At 45.5% G+C, this 23,381-nt stretch overlaps 1 protein-coding gene across 3 annotated transcripts in view; it reads right to left on the bottom strand.

Moving 5' to 3' along the window:
* LOC110493893 (cadherin-22) overlaps positions 1–23,381 on the bottom strand; it is a 307,060-nt gene that overhangs the window by 91,686 nt on the left and 191,993 nt on the right. For all 3 annotated transcript variants that reach the window (XM_021568462.3, XM_090205033.1, XM_036949887.2), the window contains one exon: positions 13,519–13,813. In XM_021568462.3, coding sequence (XP_021424137.1) covers positions 13,519–13,813 — 295 coding nt within the window. The remainder of the gene's footprint in view (positions 1–13,518; positions 13,814–23,381) is intronic.

The raw sequence follows: 23,381 nt of genomic DNA on the forward strand, positions 1-23,381 counted from the left end.
TGTGTCCCCTCAAGAGGAAGCTTCTTACTGTGGCTAATGCCTGTAACATGACTCAGGTTATCACTCAACCAACTACTATATACCAATAGTGTTTAATCTGTGACACCCACTTGTATTGATCATATCTTCACCATTGCTGCAGAGCTTTGCTCCAAAGCAATTTCAGTTCCAATTGTTTTCTAAGGACTCAAAATGTTTTCTACGGACACTTTCGTTGAAGATAATGTTGTGTATTTGGAGTAGAATCGAGATGCAGCACTTTTTTATTGACAATTGTTGACAAACAAACACCTGTTAAGAAACTAACTGTGAGAACTGATAGAGCCCTCTGGATCGATGATGAATTGAAAAATGTTACGGTTCAAATATAATGATGCAAAAAAAGTGGCAAACAAGTCAGGCTTCTCAGCTGATTGGTTGACATACTGTCGTGAAAAAAGACTTTGGAGCACCATAAATTATATTATGGGCAGAAAACCCAATTCATCTCAATCATTCAAGTTGATGGGTCAATTATAACAAAACCTTTTGTTACAGCCCATCATTTCAATGACTATTTTACCAGTAAAGTGAAAAAACTGAGAAGTGAAATGACAACATTGATCAGTGAACCAATCATATTTGTGTATTAAAGATCTAATAATGAAAGCGAAGGATTGCCTTTTTGAATTTGGTCAAGTTGTGGAAGAAAAAAGTTTGTTATCCATTAATAATGATAAGCTACCAGGTATAGACAACCTATATGGGAAAACAATTGAGAATGCTAGCATACTGTATTGCCACACCTATTTCCCATGTTTTTAACCAAAGCCTAAAGGAGTGTGTCCAAAGCTTTGGAAGGAAGATAAAGAAATTCCACTGCCTAAAATAGTAAAGCTTGCTCTAACAGCTGCCCAATCAGTTTTCTGCCTGTCCTTAGTAAACTAATGGAGAAAATTATGTTTGAACAAGTTAACTACTGATTTCAGCATGCATTTGGGAAGGGGACTTTGGGAAGGGGAGCTTGTAATGACTAAGATGACTAAGATGGCTGATGATTGGCTAAAATAAATGGATAATAAGATGATAGTTGTAGCTGTATTGTTAATGATGTTTGATGTGAATGATCATAATTTGTTGTTGATCAAATTAACTTGTTATGGCTTTTCATCACCTGCCATCACTTGGTTGGAGAGTTAATTATCTAATACAACTCAGAGGGTTTTCTTCAATGGAAGCTTCTCTAACATCAGCAATGTACAGTGTGGTATCTCTCAGGTGAGTTGCCTTGGGCCATTACTCTTCTTTACTTTTACAAATAATTTGCTATGTAAAAATGACTATGTATGCTGATGATTACACACTCTACACATCAGCACCTACAGCCTGTAACCTCACTGAGAGTCTTTGCAAGAAGTAATAGTTAGTGTCAAAATGGATAATTAACAATAAACTGCTTTTTTTTCATAGCATTATCTTTGACCTAAACCTCAACTGGAGTTATGCATTAAGGGTGTGACCATTGAATAAGTTGGAGAAGCGGAGTAACATTGGTAAAAAAAAAAAAAAACATTGGATGGTCAGTTATCATGCTCAAGTCATATTGACAAAGTTATTGTGAAGATGGGGAGAGATATGTCTGTTATAAAAATATGTTCTTATGGAACAAAAGGAACATTTGCTGTCTAACTGGGAGTCTCGTGAGTGAAAACATCCGAAGCTCATCAAAGGTAAACGGTTAATTTGATTGCTTTTCTGATTTTCGTGACCAAGCTTCCTGCTGCTAGCTGGACATAATGTTATGCTAGGCTATCGATAAACTTACAAAAACGTTTGTCTTGCTTTGGCTGTAAAGCATCATTTCAAAATCTGAGATGACAGGGTGATTAACAAAAGGCTAAGCTGTGTTTCACTATATTTCACTTGTGATTTCATGAATATGAATATTTTCTAGTAATATTTCTTGACCGTTGCTGACAATTCTGATGACAATTCTCCCGGACCCGGGATGGGTAGTTCCAAGAGTTAATCTAACTGCACTGTCTGATTTACAGTAGCTATTACAGCGAAAACATGCCATGCGATTGTTTGAGGACGGCATCCCACATCAAAATATTTTTCAACCGGCACAGGTTTCATAAATTCACAGATAGCGATTAAATATTCACTTATTTTTTGAAAATCTTACTCTGATTTGTAATCCAAAGTGCCCCAGCTATAACATGTAGTGTCGTTTTCTTAGATAAAATCCTTCTTTATATCCCAAAATGTCAGTTTAGTTGGCGCCATCGATTTGAGTATTCCACTCGTTCAACATACGGAGAAACTTTGTTTCAACAAGTCAAAATACGTTTCTATCTACTCCTCAGATACCCTAAAATGTAATCATAATATTTCTTACGGAAAGAAGTATGTTCAATAGGAAACCGATTTTAGTAGGTGCGTCCTGTCTTCATGGTGCGTGCAAACACAAATTTCCAAGACTGTCTCCCTGAACTCAAACTGATATTTCTTATTCGTTTCTGAAGTTACCATATCTCTTACATTCTTTTAACATTTCTACAAACTTTAAAGTGTTTTCTTTCCAATGGTATCAATTATATGCAAATCCTGGCTTCAGGGCCTGAGCAACAGGCAGTGTACTTTGGGCATGTCAAAAAAAGAAAAAAGGGGCCTAGCCCTAAGCAGACCAACATAGTCTCTGTACCCAGGAACACTAAGGTAACCTGCCTAAATGACTACTGACCCATAGCATTCATGTCTGTGCTTATGAGGTGCTTTGAAAGGCTGGTCATGGCTCACATCAACACCATTATCCCAGAAACCCAAGACCCAAACAATTTGCACACCGCACTAAAATATTCACATATGATGCAATCTCTATTGCACTCCACACTGCCCTTTCCCACCTGGACAAAAGGAACACCTACTGTATGTGAAAATGCTATTCATTGACTACAGCTCAGAATTCAACACCATAGTGCCCTCAAAGCTCATCAATAAGCTAAAGACCCTGGGACTAAACACCTCCCTCTGCAACTGTATCCTGGACTTCCTGATGGGCCGCTCCCAGGTGATAAGGGTAAGTAACAACACATCTGCCATGCTGATCCTCAACACAGGGGCCCCTCAGGGGTGCGTGCTCAGTCCCCTCCTGTACTCCCTGTTCACTCATGACTGCACAGCCAGGCACGACTCCAACATCATCATTACGTTTGCTGATGACACAACAGTGGTAGGCCTGATCACAGACAACGACGAGACAGCCTATAGGGGGAGGTCAGAGACCTGGCGTGTGGTGCCAGGACAACAACCTCTCCCTTATCGTTATCAAGAGAAAGGAGATGATTGTGGACTTCAGGAAAAAAAGGACCGAGCACGCCCCCATTCACATCGACGGTGGTGTAGTGGAGCTGGTTGAGAGCTTCAAGTTCCTTGGTGTCCACATCACCAACAAACTAACATGGTCCAAGCACACCAAGACAGTCATGAAGACGGCATGACAAAACCTATTCCCCCTCAGGAGACTAAAAAGTTTTGACATGGGTCCCCAGATCCTCAAAAGGTTCTACAGCTGCACCATCGAGAGCATCCTGACGGGTTGCATCACTGCCTGGTATGGAAACTGCTCAGCCTCCGACCGCAAGGCACTACAGAGGGTAGTGCGTACGGCCCAGTACATCACTGGGGCCAAGCTTCCTGCCATCCAGGACCTCAACACCAGGTAGTGTCAGAGGAAGGCCCGAACAATTGTCAAAGACTCCAGCCACCCTAATCATAGACTGTTCTCTCTGTTACCGCACGGCAAGCAGCACCAGAATGCCAAGCCTAGGTCCAAGAGGCTTCTAAACAGCTACCCAGACAATTTGCAGTGCACTTCCCCCCTCTTTTACACTGCTGCTAATCTCTGCTGTTATCATCTACGCACAGTCACTTTAATAACTCCACCTGCATGTACATATTACCTCAACTAACCGGTACCCCCGGACATTGACTCTGTACCGGTACCCCGCTGAGTAGTCTCACAATTGTTATTTTGCTGCTGCTCTTTAATTACTTGTTACTTTTATTTCTTATTCTACTCAGATTTTTTTTTAACTGCATTGTTGGTTAGGGGCTTGTAAGTAAGCGTTTCACCATAAGGTCTACAGCTGTTGTATTCAGCACATGTGACTAATAATTTGATTTGATTTGAATACTTGTAATTGAAATATTTCATTGAATGTTTCATTTTTTTACATTTTCTTACATTTCTAAAAACCTGTTTTTGCTTTGTCATTATGGGGTACAGTATTGTATGTAGACTGATGTGGGGAAAAAAACGATTTAATCCATTTTAAAATAAGGCTGTAACATAACAAAATGTGGAAAAAGTCAACAGGTGTTACGATCAACTAGGTGTGGTGGGTGGAATCAGGCGCAGAGAGCAGGGTTCAGTCGTTTTTCAAATTTATTCCCCAGCGCAACAAAACAGTCACGCCAACACACAGGGCGTATATAAGTTGCCAGTCCAAACAACAGGACAAAATAGTCCGGAGAATAAATACACAAAAAAATCACACCATCAAACACAGAGTAACAAAACAAGCCCGCACAAATACCCAGCGGGCCTAGTGCCCTTAAATACCCTACAAACAAACCCTAATACAAAACAGGTTTACCCAATTACCCAATAACCCAAAACAAACGGAAAGGGAATCGATGGCAGCTAATAGGCCGGCGACGACGACCGCCGAGCACCGCCCGAACAGGAAGAGGCACCATCTTCGGCGAGGTTCGTGACCCCCCCCTGACGCGCGACTCCCGCAGCGCGCCGACCCCGGCCTCTAGGACGACCCGGAGGACGAGGCGCAGGGCGATCCGGGTGGAGGTGATGGAAATCCCTCAAGAGGGAAGGATCTAAAATGTCCCTCCCCGGTACCCAGCACCTCTCCTCCGGACCGTACCCCTCCCAGTCCACGAGGTACTGCAGGCCCCTCACCCGGCGTCTCGAGTCCAGAATAGCTCGTACTGTGTACGCCGGGGACCCCTCAATGTCCAGAGGGGGTGGAGGGACCTCCGGTACCTCACTGTCTTGTAGGGGACCAGCTACCACCGGCCTGAGGAGAGACACATGAAACGAGGGGTTAATACGATAAGAGGGAAGTTGCAATCTATAACACACCTCGTTTATCCTCCTCAGGACTTTAAATGGCCCCACACACTGCGGCCCCAGCTTCCGGCAGGGCAGGCGGAGGGGCAGGTTTCGGGTCGAGAGCCAGACCCTGTCCCCTGGTGCGAACACCGGGGCCTCACTGCGGTGGCGGTCAGCGTCTCTCTTCTGCCGTTCACTGGCCTGCCTGAGAGAATCCTGGACTGCCCGCCAGGTCTCTCTAGAGCGCTGTACCCACTCCTCCACCGCAGGAGCCTCGGTCTGACTCTGATGCCACGGAGCCAGGACCGGCTGGTAGCCCAGTACACATTCGAATGGCGACATATTCGTGGACGAATGCCGAAGAGAGTTCTGGGCTAACTCTGCCCACGGGACGTACCTCGCCCATTCTCCTGGCTGGTCCTGGCAATACCACCTCTGAAACCTGCCCACTTCCTGGTTTACTCTCTCCACCTGCCCATTACTTTCGTGGTGATAACCAGAGGTAAGGCTGACTGAGATCCCCAGACGCTCCATAAATGCCTTCCAAACCCGAGACGTGAACTGGGGACCCCGATCGGAGACGATATCCTCTGGAATCCCATAGTGCTGGAAGACGTGGGTAAATAGAGCCTCTGCAGTCTGTAGGGCCGTAGGGAGACCAGGCAATGGGAGGAGACGGCAGGACTTAGAGAACCGATCCACAACGACCAGAACGGTAGTGTTCCCCTGAGATGGGGGAAGATCAGTAAGGAAATCTACCGAGAGATGGGACCATGGCCGTTGTGGAACTGGGAGGGGCTGTAACTTCCCTCTAGGAAGGTGCCTAGGAGCCTTACTCTGGGCGCATACCGAACAGGAAGAGACATAGAGCCTCACATCCCTAGCTAAGGTGGGCCACCAGTATTTCCCTCTAAGACCCCGCACTGTCCTATCGATCCCCGGATGACCCGCAAGCGGTAGTGTGTGGGCCCACCGAATCAACTTATCACGGACACCAAGCGGTACGTAACTTCTACCAGTCGGACACTGTGCAGGCGCAGGTTCATCCCTCAACGCCCGCTCGATGTCCGCGTCCACCTCCCATACCACTGGGGCCACCAGCCGAGAGGCAGGAAGGATGGGAGTGGGTTCGATGGACCGGTCCTCGGTGTCATAGAGACGGGACAGCGCGTCGGCCTTAGTGTTGAGGGAACCTGGTCTGTAAGAGATCGTAAATCTAAAACGTGTAAAGAACATGGCCCACCTAGCCTGACGCGGATTCAGTCTCCTCGCTGCTCGAATATACTCCAGATTACGGTGGTCAGTCCAGATGAGAAAAGGGTGTTTAGAGGGGGTCTAGCCAGTGTCTCCACACCTTCAGGGCCTTTACCATAGCTAGTAACTCCCGGTCCTCCACATCATAGTTCCGCTCCGCCGGACCCAGCTTCTTAGAAAAGAAAGCGCAGGGACGGAGCTTCGGTGGCGTGCCCGAGCGCTGAGACAGCACGGCTCCAACCCCAGCCTCGGACGCATCCACCTCCACTATGAATGCTAACGAAGGGTCCGGATGCGCCAACACGGGAGCCCCAGTGAACAGTGCCTTCAACTGGTTGAAGGCTCCATCAGCCTCTGCTGACCACCGCAAGCAGTGAGGTAATGGGCGCCGCTACTTGGCCAAAACCCCGGATAAACCTCCGGTAGTAATTGGCGAACCCTAAAAACTGCTGCACCTCCTTTACCGTGGTCGGAGTCGGCCACTTACGCACGGCGTTAACGCGGTCACACTCCATCATCATCCCCGAGCTGGAAATGCGATAACCCAAGAAGGAAACGGCTGGTTTGGAGAACACACATTTCTCAGCCTTGACGTATAGTCATGCTCCAGCAGTCGCCCAAGAACCTTGCGCACCAGGGAAACATGCGCGGCGCGTGTGGCAGAATAAATCAAGATGTCATCAATATAGACTACCACACCCTGCCCGTGCAAGTCCCTGAGAATCTCATCTACAAAGGATTGGAAGACGGCTGGAGCATTCTTCAACCCATACGGCATGACGAGGTACTTGTGAAGAAACGCGCTCCGTGGAATGATTCCACCGCCGTAGCGATGAGAGGTAGCGGATAACTAAAACCCACTGTGATCGAATTGAGACCTCGATAATCAATGCACGGACGCAGACCTCCCTCCTTTTTCCTCACAAAAAAGAAACTCGAGGAGATGGGTGACATGGAGGGCCGAATGTACCCCTGTCTCAGAGCTTCCGTGACATATGTTTCCATAGCCAGCGTCTCCTCCTGTGACAGTGGGTACACATGACTCCGGGGAAGTGCAGCGTTCTCCTGGAGGTTTATCACGCAATCCCACCGTCGATGGGGTGGTAATTTGGTCGCCTTCTTCTTACTAAAAGCGATAGCCAAATCGGCATATTCTGGGGGAATGCGCACGGTGGAAACCTGGTCTGGACTCTCCACCGTCGTGGCACCGATGGAAACTCCTATACACCTCTCTGAACACTCGTCTGACCACTCCTTAAGAGCCCCCTGTTTCCAGGAAATAAGGGGATTGTGAATAGCCAGCCAGGGAACCCCCAACACCACCGGAAACCCAGGTGAATCAATAAGGTAGAAACTGATCCTCTCCCTATGATTCCCCTGCGTTACCATGTCCAGCGTAATCGTGGCCTCCCTGACCAGCCCTGACCCTAAAGGTTGGCTATCTAAGGAGTGCACGGGGACAGGTGGGTCTATCTGCACTAACGGAATACCCAATTTACGGGCGAGTCCACAATCTATAAAACTCCCAGCTGCGCCTGAATCGACTAGCGCCTTATGCTGAAGAGAGGGGAAAAATGCAGGGAAAAAAATTAACAAAAACATGTGACCAACAGGGAGCTCTGGGTGAGTTTGGTGCTTACTCACCTGGGGTGGCCGAGGAGTGTTCCGCCGACCATCTCGACTCCCAGAGGGACTCCTCCAACACCGGTCCGAAGTGTGTCCTCTCCGTCCACAATAGGAGCAGGAGGAGCTCCCTCTGATCCCCCTAGATGCAGCTCCTCCCAACTCCATCGGAGTGGGAGTGGGAGAGCTGGAAGGTGGAATTAACAGGACCCCTTCTGAACGCCCGCGGGCAGCTAGCAGGTTGTCCAATCGAATAGACATGTCTATTAGTTCATCCAGGGAGAGTGTTGTGTCCCTGCAAGCTAGCTCCCGGCGGACGTCCTCCCGGAGACTACACCGGTAATGGTCCATCAGGGCCCTGTCATTCCACCCAGCACCAGCAGCTAGGGTCCTAAACTCCAACGCGAAGTCCTGCGCGCTCCTCGTCTCCTGTCTGAGGTGGAACAGTCGCTCACCCGCCGCTTTACCCTCTGGTGGATGATCGAACACAGCTCGGAAACGATGGGTGAACTCCAGGTAGTTGTCCCGAGCCGAGTCTGGACTGTTCCAGACCGCGTTAGCCCAGTCCAGGGCCCTGCCCGTTAAACAGGAGACGAGGAGGCTCACACTCTCCTCACCCGAGGGAGCCTGACGCACGGTAGCCAGGTAGAGCTCTAGCTGGAGCAAAAATCCCTGGCACCCAGTCGCCGCTCCATCGTACTCCCTCTGGGGGGAGAGACGCAGTGCGCCGGACCTAGAGGACGACGTAGGTGGAGTAGGTGGTGTCGGCAGTGGGGGAGCTGGGGTAGACGTCGGGAGACCACTCCTCTCCCATCGTTCCACCTCTCCATCATCTGGTCCATCGCGGTACCAATCCGATGGAGGACAGCTGTGTGGTGATGGACACGCTCCTCCATAGTGGGGAGAGGAGTGGTCGCTGCTCCTGCTGACTCCATTTCAAACGGTGCGGGCTTCTGTTACGATCAACTAGGTGTGGTGGGTGGAATCAGGCGCAGAGAGCAGGGTTCAGTCGTTCTTCAAATTTATTCCCCAGCGCAACAAAACAGTCACGCCAACACACAGGCCGTATATAAGTTGCCAGTCCAAACAACAGGACAAAATAGTCCGGAGAATAAATACACAAAAAAATCACACCATCAAACACAGAGTAACAAAACAAGCCCGCACAAATACCCAGCGGGCCTAGTGCCCTTAAATACCCTACAAACAAACCCTAATACAAAACAGGTGTACCCAATTACCCAATAACCCAAAACAAACGGAAAGGGAATCGATGGCAGCTAATAGGCCGGCGACGACGACCGCCGAGCACCGCCCGAACAGGAAGAGGCACCATCTTCGGCGAGGTTCGTGACAACGGGTCTGAATACTTTCCGAATACACTGTAGCCCACCAGACATGAATTTATTCACGATAAACCATTACAAAAAACAGATGTAATTTGTCACTCAGTTATGTATAGAGCCATGTCATCGTGGAATGCTCTGACACCAGAGGATACTCAGGCAAAAAGCAAGTTTAGCTTTAAAAAACAGATAAAAAAAACATATTGTATCACAGCGCCTCTCCTCTTTCTAAATATCTAATTAAACAGTACTGTATATAAGAATATGAATATGCATATATGAATAGTGTGTAAATTGTATTGTTGTTGTCTCTTGGTGTCTTTCCTATATGCAGTTTATGTCGGAAGTTTACATCCACTTAGGTTGGAGTCATTAAAACTCGTTTCTCAACCACTCCACAAATTTCTTGTTAACAAACTATATTTTGGCAAGTCTACTTTGTGCATGACACAAGTAATTTTTCCAACAATTGTTTGCAGACAGATTATTTCACTAATTGAAATAACTGTATCACAATTCCAGTGGGTCAGAAGATTATATACACCAAGTTGACTGTGCCTTTAAACAGCTTAGAAAATTCCAGGAAATTATGTCATGGCTTTAGAAGCTTCTGATAGGCTAATTGACATAATTTGAGTCAATTGGATGTGTACCTGTGGATGTATTTCAAGGTCTACCTTCAAACTCAGTGCCTCATTGCTTGACATCATGGTAAAATCAAAAGAAATCAGCCAAGACCTCAGAAAAAAATATGTAGACCTCAGATAGTCTGGTTCATCCTCGGGAGCAGATTCCAAATGCCTGAAGGTACCACGTTCATCTGTACAAACTATAGTACACAAGAATAAACTCGATGGGACCACACAGACGTCATACCGCTCAGGAAGGAGACGCGTTCTGTCTCCTAAAGATGAACAACAAGATGAACAACAACAGCAAAGGACCTTGTGAAGATGCTGGAGGAAACAGGTATAAAAGTATCTATATCCACAGTAAAACCAGTCCTATATTGACATAACCAAGGCCACTCAGCAAGGAAGAAGCCACTGCTCCAAAACCACCATACAAAAGCCAGACTACGGTTTGCAACTACACATGGGGACAAAGATCTTACTTTTTGGAGAAATGTCCTCTGGTCTGATGAAACAAAAATAGAGCTGTTTGAACATAATGACCATCGATATGTATGGGAAAGGGGAGGCTTGCAAGCCGAAGAACACCATCCTAACCATGAAGCACGGGGGTGGCTGCATCATGTTGTGGGGTTGCTTTGCTGCAGGAGGGTCTGGTGCACTTCACAAAATAGATAACATCATGAGGTAGGAAAAGTATGTGGATATATTGAAGCAACATCTCAAGGCATCAGTCAGGAAGTTAAAGCTTGGTCGCAAATGGGTCTTACAAATGGACAATGACCCCAAGCATACTTCCAAAGTTGAGGCAAAATGGCTTAAGGACAACGAAGGTATTGGAGTGATCATCACAAAGCCCTGACCTCCATCGCATAGAAAATTTGTGGGCAGAACTGAAAAAGAGTGTGCGAGCAAGGAGGCCTAATAACCTGACTCAGTTACACCAGCTAAAAGGAGGAATGGGCCAAAATTCACCCAACTTATTGTGGAAGGCTACAACTTATTTTGGAAGGCTTGTGGAAGGTCACACAAAACGTTGACCCAAATTAAATAATTTAAAGGCAATGCTACCAAATACTAATTGTGTATGTACACTTCTGACCCACTGAGAATGTGATGAAAGAAATAAAAGCTGAAGCTGAAATAAATCATTCTCTCTACCATTATTCTGACATTTCACATTCTTAAAATAAAGTGGTGATCCTAACTGACCTAATAAAATGAATTTTTAGGATTAAATGTCAGGAATTTTTAAAACTGAGTTTAAATGTATTTGGCTAAGGTGTGTTCAACTGTGCATTATAACTCTTATTTATTTCATTTTTTATTTTAATGTAATATCTTATGTTGTTCTTGTCTATTACTGTTGTGTACTTTGTCAAGTATTTTGTATGTTTTATGTGGACCCCAGGTAGAGTAACTGATGCATGTGAAGTAGCTAATGGGGATCCTAATAAACTAAACTAAACTAAGCTAACTACATAGAACATGTATAGGGCCTTTAATACAGAGGTGAAACAGCCACAGCACGACTCTATTCCTGTTCAACCAATGGTCCGAACATGAAGACATTCACACGGCTCAATGCAAAAATCATTCAACGTCGTGACGCAATTTTGATTTAGGACTCCAATTTCATTAGCCGGGCCATGTTTTCACAGGACGGCGGCGAATGATCCCTCTGCATTCATCTTCGGCCTGACAGGCCTAGTTTATTCTCCCCTCCTCTCTTCCTAGGCGTTAACCGAGCCGAAACAACAAGCAGACTTTGAATGATATGTAAAGAAATACATTTTGGTTCCTGGGCCCTCTCTCATTGGGGCCATGAGCTATGACAGGGCCATGTTAGGAAGAACATGACAGGAGCGATAAGTGAAAATGAATATGCCGCAGGCTGCCTTGTGATTACTTTCTTGTTATTATTGCAGACCAGCTTTCCACCAAGGCCATAAAAAAGCACAGTGAGCATGTGCATGCTACTGGCTGAAGATGTCTCCCAAATGGCACCCTATTACATACAGTAGTGCGCTAGGGCCACTAGGCATGTGGTAAAAAGCAGTACACTATGTAGGGCATAGGGTGCCATTAGGAACGAAGCCTGGGATAATACTGGAAACCTGCTCCCATTACCGTTCCATCCAGTACCGTCTCAGATCAGTGGTTCTCACATTTGTCTCACTCCATGCCACAGATTAAAGTGTCTGGATAGAGTGAAAATACATCAGAAATAAATGCTGATTTGTGCTAATCAATTAGTCAAATTGTAAAGCTTGATGGCAATGCAATGTATGGGATGTGTATGGAATGGCAAAAAAAACCTATTAACTGAAAAGTTGACGCGCATGTTTGGAAAGAGAATAATACGTGTATTAACATTCATTCACTTTTCCATTCAACAATAGTTTCCAATTAAATGATTAATTTAATTTAATTACTCCAATTAAATTCAAAATTATCTCACAAGGCTTCATATAGTTCACATTTTCCATAAAAACATTTAACAAGTGTTACTTCTTCCATCATAAGATGGCTGCTACTACGACAAAGTAACTCAGGTGAATACATGTATGTATACTTTAGCATACATCATATTGAAGTGTGAGCGCCACCATCAACTAGGCCTACGCAGTGGCCCTTAGCGCTGTGCATTTGGTTTGAAGTGTGCATCATTGATCGTCAGTCTGTCACCCAAGCCCTCAGCCTCTCAACCATGCACCGCGGTGACCTTATCACAGTGGTGCCACAGCAACGCCATTAGCTGTTGTTCTACAGGAAGAGCAAATATGACCAGAAAACTAAATGGTGAGAAATGCTTGACTAAGCACTCCAGTTATCTCATTAGCATTGGCACTGTAGTCAATGTATAAAACATGAAGTGCACACTAATTTAGTGTGTAATTTGACTGAGAGGTGGGGGAACAAGTGGGAGGAGGAGAAATGGAGGGCGCGAACATGAACTATTCTCCCCATCTCTCTCTCTCTCTCGCTCTGTCTCTCTCTACACTGTTATCTTGCCTTCTGTCTCTTCTCTTTCCCCTGTTTCAATAAGCACTGCCGGCAGAAAAAAGGCCAAAACGTGCTGAGAAGGCAGGAATTAATTCCAATCAGGAGCGAAGGAGGGCGAGAGACATTACATTTTGCCTAGTATCCCCTACTTACAAGTAGACTCTCTCTGACACACACACACAATTCTTTCTATACTTTACCTCGAAAACATTAACACACGCTTAAACAACGTTTCTTATTTCCTAACAAACTCTCAAACTTTTACCTCGGGTGATTGTAATCTTGGGACTGGATTAGGTAGCGTGGTAAAAATTGTACCCTCAACAAATGTCTCTTCAAATAGTATTAACATTATTTAATGTCCTCCCAATGACAGGTAATGAAGGCCCTATCACTTTTCCCTATGGACACATACTGTATCTCTGATACTTAAAATGAACTCCTCACATCTTCATGATCAGACCTGAACATAGTGAGAACACATTCCTGCAATCCAGCACCGCCTTTGTTTCACAAATACACACACACACCCCTCCCTCCTTACCTATTTGTGAAAGCTCTCCCACACTCCCGATATAGGGCCCTTCCAGGAACTTGGGTTCACTGTCGTTGATATCCTGGACTTTGATGACAAACTCTGACTCGGATTCCAGCAGGTGGTTGGTGAGCCGGTCCCGGGCCTGAGCTCTGAGGGTGTAGTAGCTCTGCTCCTCGCGGTCTAATCGCTCGGTGGCGTGGATGTCGCCCGTCAGCTCGTCGATGATGAAGATCGTGCCCGCCCCTTCCCCGGAGATGGTGTACTTGATGTTCCCCTCGCCCTCGTCCGAATCTGTGTGGATCTGGCAATCAAGGCAATCAAAGTCAAGCTGAGATTTCATGCTTTCTGGAGGTATATAACATGTTGTTGAAAAGGTTCTATAGAATGCATTGATTTCATTGAATGACAGTTGATACTATTGTGAATGCAATACAATAAGGACTAATGCAGCGGTTTCTATCTCAATATCAAATCATGGGTACCTTAGTGTTGTTGTTTTCAATTTAAATGGTCAAAAATAAACAAAAAGAGGCTTCTAAGCAAGGAGCAATTTCTCAAGCAATAATTTTTCTAGGACTGTCTGGAAGTGGTCTGAGTAGGGAGGGGGAAACTGACAACTAGCTGTTATTGGCAGAGAGGTTTGGAACTCTTTCTTATTGGTCTATTAACTAATTTACCACCTGGTGATGTCGCCGGGCAGGCCAACATTTCAGGCAGTCTTTTCAACAGCTCTTGCACTAAACAGGCATTATCATCATTTTCACAATTTAACAGTATTATTCCAACCTAATAGTGTGGAAATCTATATAAAACACAGTAAAATCACATTTATGACTGCAATGGACCTTTAACAACATCAGAGAAGATTAACAGAAAGTGAGGGATAGTTCTACATAGCTACAGTCGATAAACAATTCCATGCTTCAAAGAACAAGACATGTTTAAAATGTCAGATTCTAAAACAGCCTTGAACCTGCCAATCCCAACATGTTTATTATACAGTGCATTGCGAAAGTATTCAGCCCCCTTGAACTTTGCGACCTTTTGCCACATTTCAGGCTTCAAACATAAAGATATAAAACTGTATTTTTTTGTGAAGAATCAACAACAAGTGGGACACAATCATGAAGTGGAACGACATTTATTGGATATTTCAAACTTTTTTAACAAATCAAAAACTGAAAAATTGGGCGTGCAAAATTATTCAGGCCCTTTACTTTCAGTGCAGCAAACTCTCTCCAGAAGTTCAGTGAGGATCTCTGAATGATCCAATGTTGACCTAAATGACTAATGATGATAAATACAATCCACCTGTGTGTAATCAAGTCTCCGTATAAATGCACCTGCACTGTGATAGTCTCAGAGGTCCGTTAAAAGCGCAGAGAGCATCATGAAGAACAAGGAACACACCAGGCAGGTCCGAGATACTGTTGTGAAGAAGTTTAAAGCCGGATTTGGATACAAAAAGATTTCCCAAGCTTTAAACATCCCAAGGAGCACTGTGCAAGCGATAATATTGAAATGGAAGGAGTATCAGACCACTGCAAATCTACCAAGACCTGGCCATCCCGCTAAACTTTCAGCTCATACAAGGAGAAGACTGATCAGAGATGCAGCCAAGAGGCCCATGATCACTCTGGATGAACTGCAGAGATCTACAGCTGAGGTGGGAGACTCTGTCCATAGGACAACAATCAGTCATATATTGCACAAATCTGGCCTTTATGGAAGAGTGGCAAGAAGAAAGCCATTTCTTAAAGATATCCATAAAAAGTGTTTTTTAAAGTTTGCCACAAGCCACCTGGGAGACACACCAAACATGTGGAAGAAGGTGCTCTGGTCAGATGAAACCAAAATTGAACTTTTTGGCAACAATGCAAAACGTTATGTTTGGCGTAAAAGCAACACAGCTGAACACACCATCCCCACTGTCAAACATGGTGGTGGCAGCATCATGGTTTGGGCCTGCTTTTCTTCAGCAGGGACAGGGAAGATGGTTAAAATTGATGGGAAGATGGATGGAGCCAAATACAGGACCATTCTGGAAGAAAACCTGATGGAGTCTGCAAAAGACCTGAGACTGGGACGGAGATTTGTCTTCCAACAAGACAATGATCCAAAACATAAAGCAAAATCTACAATGGAATGGTTCAAAAATAAACATATCCAGGTGTTAGAATGGCCAAGTCAAAGTCCAGACCTGAATCCAATCGAGAATCTGTGGAAAGAACTGAAAACTGCTGTTCACAAATGCTTTCCATCCAACCTCACTGAGCTCGAGCTGTTTTGCAAGGAGGAATGGGAAAAAATGTCAGTCTCTCGATGTGCAAAACTGATAGAGACATACCCCAAGCGACTTACAGCTGTAATCGCAGCAAAAGGTGGCGCTACAAAGTATTAACTTAAGGGGGCTGAATAATTTTGCACGCCCAATTTTTCAGTTTTTGATTTGTTAAAAAAGTTTGAAATATCCAATTAATGTCGATCCACTTCATGATTGTGTCCCACTTGTTGTTGAATCTTCACAAAAAAATACAGTTTTATATCTTTATGTTTGAAGCCTGAAATGTGGCAAAAGGTCGCAAAGTTCAAGGGGGGCGAATACTTTCGCAAGGCACTGTATACATTCGTAGCACTTCACAGTATGCCCTTCATAGTATGGTCAAGGCTTTTCTCTTTCTTTTATGTCAAGGATGTTCTATCTAGTCATCAAGAAGCAAAGTTCCTATTCCACAGCCAGCGAAAGAGGGAAGAGGAGAAGTCATCACCTCCCAGTAAGGCAGTCAACATATGTACTATGACAAAAGACACTGCAGCACTACCTATGATTAACTCAATTCCCACATGGCGTGCCCTTCACAGAATAGGGGCCCATTGAATTAGAAGATCAGTCATTTCTAAAGGTGCGGTATGAACACAAACAAGGTAGGGGCCAAAGAGTGAAGTTAAAGAGCCCTTATTTATCTGACAAGACTTCTATTAATGTGATTAAAATACATTCTAACAGTCCCCTATATACCCTCTGGCTTCATTGCACATCCGAACTGCTACTCCCTCCCTATCTGAAATTAGAACGCAGGACTCAAGCTCCATAGCCAGTAGGACCCATCTCACAAAACAGGTGGGAATTGAGGGAGAAAATCTCCCGCGTTAATATTTTATAAAGGCTTGATTAAATACAGGACTCGATCGCTGTTGCTGTGGTATTTGGCGTAAAATGGGGGAATAATGCAAAACCCAGCCTTCATATTGCCTTTTCTTTCACCCTTCCCACTCTTTTTTAAATTTTGAATTGTCCCCATGTCAAATAAATGAAAACTCCGAGAGAAAATATACTATTTTTGGGGGTATCAATATTTCAGCAATAATAAAATAAACTTCAATAGCCCAGTAGAAAGACCGTAGAAAGCTCTCCAATATTTGGAGATATGTGACGGGAAAAGAACGACTCTCTTCTCTCTTTGCCCTCCTTCACATTGTCTGACTGTCTCTCTATTGCTCACTGTCTTTGATCAACTTGTGACAACTTACTGCAATTACATAAGTCCTTCAAGACTAGTAGAGTAGACGTGGAGACAAGAATCAACAGTGATGCCATGCGCATCATCCAAACACATACACAAACATCTTTTGGGAGCCTGATTACTGTAATGTGTTCTGTGAATGTAAAGGGTTTTCTATCATCAAAGTCCAGATGCAGTACTTTGATATTTGCTCTCTGATCACACGTACTGTTTGCACACACACAAACACACACACACACACACACACACACACACACACACACACACACACACACACACACACACACACACACACACACACACACACACACACACACAGACAGTATGGTACCATATACGGAAACATTTTACATTTTCCCAACAAACAAAACACATGTTGTGGTGACCAGGCACACGTGGCAACAACGCAGCACGAATGTGATTATATAGAAATTTTTGACAGATCGTTCTCCCCCTTCAGGCTCAATGTGTCCATCCGTCAATCTGTCCTCAGTGGAGTGACTCGGGCCGTGGCTAAGCTGTGGACTTCAAACAAAAGGTCAAAGCCAGGGCTTCACTTGCTTAGCAATCATAGCTATTAGCAATGTCAACACGCCATTTCTAGTTAAAAAAACCTGCAATCAAACAGTAGGCTTGCGTCCCAAATGGCACACTATTCCCTATATAGTGCACAACTGTTGACCAGCCCAATCAAAAGTACAGCACTAAATAGGGTGCCATTTGGGACACACTTAGGCCAACAGTAAGCATTCCAGTCAAGAACAAAGAAGAGGTGGAGAGGTATTTATCAAAACAATGGTGTTGGCACTTGGCACACAAAATATAAAGTTGGGACAAAACAATGACTCATAACGTCACCTCCCACTCAGAGGGAAATAGTAGCTTTGTCCCGAATGGCACCATATAGGGCTCTATGTTGCCTGCTTCCTCAGCAACTAGTTTACATAAAATGTCAGGCAGACAGGCTGGCGAGTGCCAGACCCAAGCTGTGTGAGGAAAGAGTCAAGAGTTAGCCTGAAGCACCGTGGTTGGCGTGAACCCCCCTTAACTTGTCACACCCTGATCTGTTTCACCTGTCTTGTGCTTGTCTCGTCAAGCCTACCAGCGTTTTTCCTGTACTCCTGTATTTCTCTCTAGGCCCTGTTTTCTACTTTTCCCGGTTTTGACCATTCTGCCTGCCCTGACCCTGAGCCTGGCTGCCATTCTGAACCTTTTGGACTCTGCTCTGGATTACTGACCTCTGCCTGCCCTTGACCTGTCGTTTGCCTGCCCCTGTTCTTGTAATAAACTTTTGTTACTTCGAACTGTCTGCATCTGGGTCTTATCCCAAGGTCTTATAGTACGAACTGGCCATGACTGACCCAGCAGACTCGGAACAGCTCCGCGGCGCCATCACCTCCCAAGGAGCCACCATTGGGAGACACGAGGAGTTACTCCGAGGTCTTATAGATGGATTCCATGCCTTGGCAGAACGCCATTACTGTGCCTTGAATACAATGCCGGAGCAATTCCACGGATTATCTGTGAGGCCGTCGGCCACGACAGTAGCCTCGCAGACCCCCAGTAACACCGCTGTCAGCAGTGCATCTCTCCAGGCCACCCCGGCTTCCCGAGTGCCCTGCTTCTACACACTCGGAACCCGAGACCATTCTTCCTACCTCGTGCCTGCGGCTACCGTCGTCAGGCGAATAGAGATCCAGGTCCGTGAGGCAGAACGGGTGGGGGGTGGGCCCGGCTAACCGGATGTTTGTCCCAGACGCTGCCCACTCCCCGGCCCTGGAATGGGCTCATTCCTCAAGGCTTGCCTGCCACCCTGGCTCCCGTTGGACCCTGGCCTTTGTGCGACAAAGCTTTTGGTGGCCCACCATGGTTCCGTACGTCTCCGCGTTCGGCGCCGCCTGCTCTGTCTGTGCTCAGAACAAGACTCCTCTGCAAGCTCCAGCTGGCCTCCTTCAACCTTTCTGTCCCTCACCATCCCTGGTCACACATAGTCCTGGACAGTCACTGGTCTCCCTCCATCTGATGGCAACACCACTATCCTCACAGTGGTGGACAGGTTTTCCAAAGCCGCCCATTTCATTCTCCTCACTTAGCTACCGTTGGCCAAGGAGACAGCCCAGCTCATGGTGCACCACGTCTTCAGGATCCATGGACTTCCGTTGGACATGGTTTTCGACAGTGGTCCTCTATTCGAGTCCTGGTTTTGGAACGCATTCTGCACACTCATTGGGTTGTCGGCCAGCCTGTCCTCCGGGTTTCATACCCAAACCAATGGCCAGTCGGAGTGTGCCAATCAGGACCTGGAGACAACTCTTCAGTACCTCATCTCGGCCAACTCCACCGCCTGGGGCCAGCAACTCATGTGGGTGGATTACTCCCAGAACACCCTTCCCTGCTCAGTCACCGGGCTCTCGCCCTTCGAGTGCTCCATGGGTTATCAGCCCCCGCTCTTCCCGGAGCAAGAGGTTAACACATCCTCTGCACAGATGCTCATCCGCCGCTGTCGGTGTAACCTGGAAGAGAATATAAAAACTATCGGCCTAAATCGAATCTTCCATTCCTCTCAAAATTTTTAGAAAAAGCTGCTGTAGCACTGAGACTGCACATGTGAAGGTGGTAAATTACCTTTTAATGGCTTCAGACCGAGGCTCTGCATCTGTCCTCGTGCTAATAGACCCTAGTGCTGCTTTTGAGACCATCGATCACCACATTCTTTTGGAGAGATTGGAAACCCAAATTGGTCTACCCGGACAAGTTCTGGCCTGGTTTAGATCTTATCTGTCGGAAAGATATCAGTTTGTCTCTGTGAATGGTTTGTCCTCTGACAAATCAACTGTAAATTTCAGTGTTCCTCAATGTTCCGTTTTAGGACCACTATTGTTTTCACTATATATTTTACCTCTTGGGGATATAATTCGAAAATATAATGTTAACTTTCACTGCTATGCGGATGACACACAGCTGTACATTTCAATGAAACATGGTGAAGCCCCAAAATTGCCCTCGCTAGAAGCCTGTGTTTCAGACATAAGGAAGTGGATGGCTGCAAACTTTCTACTTTTAAACTCGGACAAAACAGAGATGCTTGTTCTAGGTCCCAAGAAACAAAGAGATCTTCTGTTGAATCTGACAATTAATCTTGATCTACAGTCTTCTCAAATATAAATGTGAAGGACCTCGGCGTGACTCTGGACCCTGATCTCTCTTTTGACGAACATATCAAGACTGTTTCAAGGACAGCTTTTTTCCATCTATGTAACATTGCAAAAATCAGAAACTTTCTGTCCAAAAATGATGAAGAAAAATTAATCCATGCTTTTGTTACTTCTAGGTTAGACTACTGCAATGCTCTACTTTCCGGCTACCCGGATAAAGCACTAAATAAACTTCAGTTAGTGCTAAATACAGCTGCTAGAATCCTGACTAGATCCAAAAAATTTGATCATATTACTCCAGTGCTAGCCTCCCAACACTGGCTTCCTGTTAAGTCAAGGGATGATTTCAAGGTTTTACTGCTGACCTACAAAGCATTACATGGGCTTGCTCCTACCTATTTTTCTGATTTGGTCCTGCCGTACATACCTACACGTACGCTACGGTCAAAAGACGCAGGCCTCCTAATTGTCCCTATAATTTCTAAGCAAACAGCTGGAGGCAGGGCTTTCTCCTATAGAGCTTAATTTTTATGGAATGGTGTGCCTACCAATGTGAGAGACGCAAACTCGGTCTCAACCTTTAAGTCTTTATTGAAGACTCATCTCTTCAGTGGGTCATATGATTGAGTGAACGGAAAGGCTCTGGAGCAACGAACCGTCCTTGCTGTCTCTGCCTGGCCGGTTCCCCTCTCTCCACTGTGATTCTCTGCCTCTAACCCTATTACAGGGGCTGAGTCACTGGCTTACTGGTGCTCTTTCATGCCGTCTCTAGGTGCGTCACTTGAGTGGGTTGAGTCACTACACGTGATCTTCCTGTCTGGGTTGGCGCCCCCCCTTGGGTTGTGCCGTGGCGGAGATCTTTGTGGGCTATACTCGGCCTTGTCTCAGGATGGTAAGTTGGTGGTTGAAGATATCCCTCTAGTGGTGTGGGGGCTGTGCTTTGGCAAAGTGGGTGGGGTTATATCTTTCCTGTTTGGCCCTGTCCGGGGGTATCATCGGATGGGTCCACAGTGTCTCCTGACCCCTGCCCGGGTAGGATGCCAGGTAGCGTCCCTAGAGGTGGGGGGTGTCTGCATCTGGGTCTTATCCTGAGGCCTGATATCCCTGGCCATCACTGAAACTGACTGTGCAAATACTCACATACACACACAGATTCTGGCACCCACACACAGACAAAAACACACGCGCACAAATGCACAAACACACACACAAACCCACAGAGACACAACTACACACACATTATCTTCTTCTCTCTATCTTACACTCTGTCTCACACATACATAACTGGGCAAGCTGAGGGCTGACTCAGAGAAAGAGCAGGGGTGGATTGGATATGAAACTGCCTGCCAAGTAGGGGTCCACACGCAAACGAAGACCTCTGGTGTCACTTTGGATTCAGGGCAAGCCACCCTACAAAAGGACATTAGAAATGAGACCGCTGATTTGAAGTTAACAACGAGATCAGATATACTACATTTTGTGTAGTGAATTGGCATTGTGCCTCTGCTCACCTATTCTCGCTCGCCCTCCTACACATATTCCTATTCACCCTCCTTCGCTCTACCATTCATATGCACAGACATATACACACAGTGTACACCCACTCACACACACACACATCCATGTAACAATTATTGACAATTATTAACATACATGCTGGGTCAAGGATGTTCCTAGCGGGGACCCAGCCCTCATCGCTGAGTTCCACCGCCAGCACCCTGGTCAACCAGGTATGTGCCCGGGTAGGATGCCAGGTGGCGTCCCTAGAGGTGGGGGGTGTCTGCATCTGGTTCTTATCCTGAGGTCTCTTATCACTAGCCATGTCACTGAAACTGACTGTGCAAATACTCACATACACACACAAATGCTGGCACCCACACACAGACAAAAACACACGTGCACACATGCACAAACACACACATACAAACACATACACACACACAGACACACACAAACACAACTACACACACATTATATTTCTCTCTCTACCTTACACTCTGTCTCACACATACATAACTGGGCAAGCTGAGGGCTGACTCAGAGAAAGAGCAGGGGTGGATGGGATATGGAACTGCCTGCCAAGTAGGGGTCCGCACGCAAACGAAGACCTCTGGTGTCACTTTGGATTCAGGGCAAGCCACCCTACAGAAGGACATTAGAAATGAGACCGCTGATTTGAAGTTAACAACGAGATCAGATATATACAATTTTGTGTAGTGAATTGGCATTGTGCCTCTGCTCACCTATTCTCACTTGCCCTCCTAGACATATTCCTATTCACCCTCCTTCGCTCTACCATTCATATGCACAGACATATACACACACTGTACACCCACTCACACACACACACATCCATGTAACAATTATTGACAATTATTAACATACATGCTGGGTCAAGGATGTTCCTAACGGGGACCCAGCCCTCATCGCTGAGTTCCACCGCCAGCACCCTGGTCAACCAGGTATGTGCCCGGGAAATAGAGCAGTAAAAATAAATGTTTTGTCATACCCGTGTTATATGGTCTGATATACCATGGCTTTCAGCCAATCATCATTCAGGGCCCAAACCACCCAGTTTATAATTCCTCTTTTACATTGTCTTTTCAGTGTATCTCATTGGCAACGGCTGATTCTATAATTTCTTCCTAGAGAAGCCTTGTTGTAATCTGATAGCCAATTAGGGATTGGGAGGTGGGGGACACCTACTTTTTGGTGACCATTCGAAACCAAAAGCTATGTTATTGCTATTAAAATATGTATTGTGATAGCTGTAATTGATATTTTAATTCACCCAGTAGGCTAGTGCAATTTGGGTTTAATATTATGGTATTAGGGCCGGACAATACCAGTATCGCGATACTCGTTAGAATCATAGCAAGGAAACAAAATATGAAGAGGATTTAACTTCTTCAGGAAAACTCCTAATGTTGGAAACACACATTATGTTGTCATCCAGAATCACATTTATTTATTTCCCATGCTATTAGGATCAAAGAGTGAGGTCAGCTTCGTGTTTTAATATTTGCCATGGAAGAAATATTACAATAATGTTATTATCACAGCCCTAATTGGTATGAAAATATGTTAGCATTTGAAGTCAGCCTTGTTGTGACTTGATAGCGTGTATTGTGCATCTACTTCATGTTGCACAGTATACACCGTTCCATAAGTAAATTAGTCAATGAATGAC

Source organism: Oncorhynchus mykiss, chromosome 17, assembly GCF_057628025.1.
Source record: "Oncorhynchus mykiss isolate SJ-2025 chromosome 17, ASM5762802v1, whole genome shotgun sequence".
Lineage (NCBI taxonomy): Eukaryota > Metazoa > Chordata > Actinopteri > Salmoniformes > Salmonidae > Oncorhynchus > Oncorhynchus mykiss.